The sequence below is a fragment of the Phascolarctos cinereus genome, unplaced genomic scaffold, assembly GCF_003287225.1.
Source record: "Phascolarctos cinereus isolate Bilbo 61053 unplaced genomic scaffold, phaCin_HiC Scaffold_5;HRSCAF=322, whole genome shotgun sequence".
In the NCBI taxonomy this organism is placed as follows: domain Eukaryota; kingdom Metazoa; phylum Chordata; class Mammalia; order Diprotodontia; family Phascolarctidae; genus Phascolarctos; species Phascolarctos cinereus.
Genome location: NW_027555958.1, coordinates 256918131 through 256922236, shown reverse-complemented (window position 1 = coordinate 256922236; position 4106 = coordinate 256918131). Strand labels below are relative to the sequence as shown.

The following is a 4106-nucleotide window of genomic DNA, read 5'->3' as shown; positions in this document are numbered from 1 at the left end:
AAAGGAAAATCTGGTAAACACATCTGATCCAAAGAATCTGGAACAAAAAAGATCCCCATCAACTAGTGGAATCAGGGAAAGATGAATAGAATATTTTAAACTGTAGCTAGAGTTCAGAGGAACTAAATTATTTTCACTGGCAGGAACTATGGTGTAGTGGGGGAGAAATAATGAATCAGAGAGTTCGGAGGATCTATGTTCAACTCATAGCTTTGCTCTATTGCCTGTGTAACTATGGACAAATTAATAACATTCTTTTGGATCATTTCAAAATTTTAAAAATAAAGTGATTAAACTGGATGATTTTATTTTATTTATTTATTTTTTAAACTAGATGATTTTAAAGGTCCCTCCTGGAACTAAATATTATGTCCTATAGGGAAGAGCACATTCCTGGCACATGGTCTATCATGAACAAATGCACGTTCATAGAAAAAGTTAAAAATGCTTGTAGAGTGAAGAAGAATCCAATGAGTTGGGTTGAAAGAATTAGCAGTATCTATCTCCTAGGTAGTGTAGTAATAGAGTGCTTGACTTGGAGTCAGAAAGATGTATGTCCAAGTGTGACATCAGACACTTACAAGATGTATGCCCCTGGGAAAGTCCCTTAACCGCTGTCTACCTCAGTTTCTTCAAATAAAGATAATAGGGATAACAACAGCACCTGTTTCTTAAGGTTGTTGTGATGATGAAATGAAATATTTGTATCTCGTATCATTTTATAAAGTGCTTAGCATAGTGAATGATATGTAGTAGGTGCTCCATAAATGCTTATGTACTTTCTTCTGTGGAAGTCAATCCCCTTCTCCCAATTTTGAATTTTGAATTCACACATATGTAAACAATTACGGTCAACATGAACAGATCTTATAAGGGTCTACTATATGTGAGCTCCCATCTCCTGGTACACTTCTGCCCACCAAGGGACTGATTTTTAACATATTTTAGTTAGTCAATCAACAAGCATTTATTATTCATTTACTATGTGTCACTCACCATGCTAAGCTGGGGATACAAAGAAAGGCAAAAATAGCCTTTGTTCTCAAGAAGCTCATATTGTAATGTGGGAGATAACATGCAAATAAGTGGGTTTATACAGCAGTAGATGTGGTAGTAGAAAAGAGGGGCAGACCCTCAGAAGGGAAGGAAGTAGCAACTGGGGTGAACTGGGAAAGGCTGAGTATTGAAGGAAGCTAGAGAAACTAAGAGGTAGGAAGTTAGGAGAGAGACAATTCCAGGCAAGGGGGATAGTCAGTATAAGGACATGGAGAAGTGAGATGGAATATTGTGCATGAAGAATAACATCTAGGACAAAATAGCTAGATTGAGGGAATTAAAGTGTAAGAAGATTGGAAAGGTAGTAAGGCATTAAGTTATGAAGAGCTTTAAATACTAAACAGAGGATTTTTTGTTTTCATTTGGTCATGGAGAAATAGAAAGACATTGGAGTTTACAGAGTAGGGGGTTACTTGGTCAGACCTAAGCATTAGGAAAACCACTTTGTCAGTTGAATGGAGGATAAATTAGAGTAGGGAGTGGTTTATGGCAGGAGGACCAATTTGAGGCCATTGCACTAGTCCAGGTGAACTTCTGGAAAAGGAAATGATAATGGCTTCAACTAGGATGTTGAGTGATGTAGAGAATGGGCCCTATGTAAGAGATGTTACAAAAATAGAAACTACAAGATATGGCATTATGCTATTAATATGGGGGAAGTGAGAGTGAAGAGTTCAGGACAACACTGAAGTTGTGAGACTGGGTGAGTGAGAGTGTAGTAATGTCCTTGACACTAATAGGGAAGTTTTGAAAATGGAAGCATAATGAGCTCCATTTTGGGCACATTGAATTTGAGATGCTCATGTGACAAAAATAAAAGGAAAATGACTGTATCTATAACATTTTCAATGTTTATCTTAAGCCTACAGTGTTCCTCTCGAAAACTTTTTTAGATAAAAATAATCTGGCAGAATCCTAGGATTTGAAAATGACTGTTGATAATAATTTTCTACAAAAATATATCTACCTTTAGGTTCAAGTTAGAGCATTTCTATCATAGATTGATGATGAGAATCTCTTCTGTTAGCCAAAATACATCTGTGCTCCCATTAGAACATTCTATAATGTGTCTTTTTCCTTCACTAATAGATGATCTACCATTTATGCACAAAGGACAGAATGTAAATAACTTTGTTGTTTTGGTTGTTTTTAATCTTCCCTAGGTGAGATGACATGAAGCAAACAATGTGGGTGGAGAATCAAACTTTTGGGGCTAATTTTATCCTGTTGGGGCTCTTTAGCCAAAGCAAATACTCTACTCTCTTCTACTCACTAATATTCATTATTTTCATAGTAGCTCTGACTGGAATGCCACTTTGGTTCTTTTGATTCAAAGTGATCACCACCTCCACACTGCCATGTACTTCTTTATCAGTCAGCTTTCCCTCATGGATATGATGTATATCTGTATCACTGTGCCCAAGATGCTGTTGGATCAGGTGACTGGGATTCATAATATATCAGCCCCAAGCTGTGGAATCCAGATGTTCCTCTATGTAACACTTGTGGGAGCAGAATTCTTCCTTTTGGCAGCCATGTCTTATGACAGGTATGTGGCCATTTGTCAGCCTCTCCACTATCACATCTTCATGAACCATAGGGTTTGTGTGTTCCTTGCACTTGTCTGTTGGTTTTTGGGCTCCATTGATGGTTTCACACTCACCCCTATCACCATGAACTTCTTATTTTGTAAATCCCAAAAGATCCAGCACTTCTACTGTGAGGTTCATGCCTTGTTGAAAATCTCCTGCTCAGACACCTCACTCTATGAGACTGTCATGTACGTTTGCTGTGTCCTTATGCTGCTCATCCCTCTCACAGTTATTTTAAGCTCTTACTCCCTTATTCTCCTCACAGTCTATAAGATGAATTCAGCTACTGGTCGCAGGAAAGTATTTATCACGTGTTCCTCCCACATAACTATTGTTGTTCTGTTTTATGGAGCTGCCGTTTATAACTACATGTTCCCTGCTTCTTATCATACTGCTGGAAAGGATATGATGGTGTCTGTCTTCTACACTATCCTAACACCTGTTATAAACCCTCTCATCTACAGTATCAGGAATAAAGATGTCACAGCAGCTTTGAAGAAAATGTTATGGGGGGCAACTAGTTGGTGCAGTGGATGGAGCACTGGCCCTGGAGTCAGGAGTGCCTGAGTTCAAATCCAGCCTCACACACAGAAAACTTACTAATTTTGTGATCCTGGGCAAGTCACTTAACCCCATTGCCTAGCCAAAAAAAGAAAAAAGAAAAAAAATTGTTTTTGTCAAAGCTGATTTTAGCTAATTTTCAGAAGTAGAATATAGTCTCTAATTACTTAAAAACACTCTACATTCTTTTTTATCTATTATTGGTTCATTTTATCCATGTTGCACGGTGTTAAATAGGTATCTCCCTCCTTCCCCTCTCCTTCCAAATTGATTTCTTCTCCTTGAGAGTTTTTGAAACCTTTTGGGTTAATATTTTCCTGGTTTAGTGTAAAAATCCTTGACATTTAAGTCAGAGTATGAGGATTTGGCTTCTCTACCAATAACTGTTAACTAGGTTACCTTGAACAAATGACTGAAAGTCTCTGAGACCTGGTTAACTTTCCAGTCCAATGTAGCGTTAAAGATATAGCTATTAAATACCTAAAAGGTGAATGAGACCAGCATGGATTTAAAAAAAATTGCTTTTACTGAACTCATCTCAGAGTATACAATCTTCAGGGCCTTCTCTGATGTGTCAAAGTAGAGTGTAAGCTGTGGGTATGATGCTGCTTAGCAGGCATGCCACTTGCTGCTGCTGCTGCTGCTTGTCAGGGCTTCCAAAATCTGGGTTTGGTTTTGTTGTTAAGTATTTTTTCTTAGTAAATTAAACATTTATTTTAAGTGTAGTGTACTATAACCCTTTTTGCTTGCATGTAGAATGAATCACTTTCTTTGTTCACTAATACTGATTATTAACTTATCACTTGTAACCTCTTAGCTGGTTTATTCAATGAATAAATAAAATAACTTGTTAGAACTCTTACCATATAGCCCTTGTACATCCTGTGCCCTCTTCCA

General features: G+C 37.5%; 1 protein-coding gene across 1 annotated transcript; it reads left to right on the top strand.

The window, feature by feature from the left end:
* The first annotated feature begins 2241 nt into the window (after window positions 1–2241).
* Window positions 2242–3215, top strand: LOC110194220 (olfactory receptor 2T29-like). Its single transcript, XM_020966411.2, is given in 2 exon segments — window positions 2242–2356; window positions 2359–3215. Coding segments are annotated over 2 exon segments (972 nt in total).
* Window positions 3216–4106: the final 891 nt, after the last annotated feature.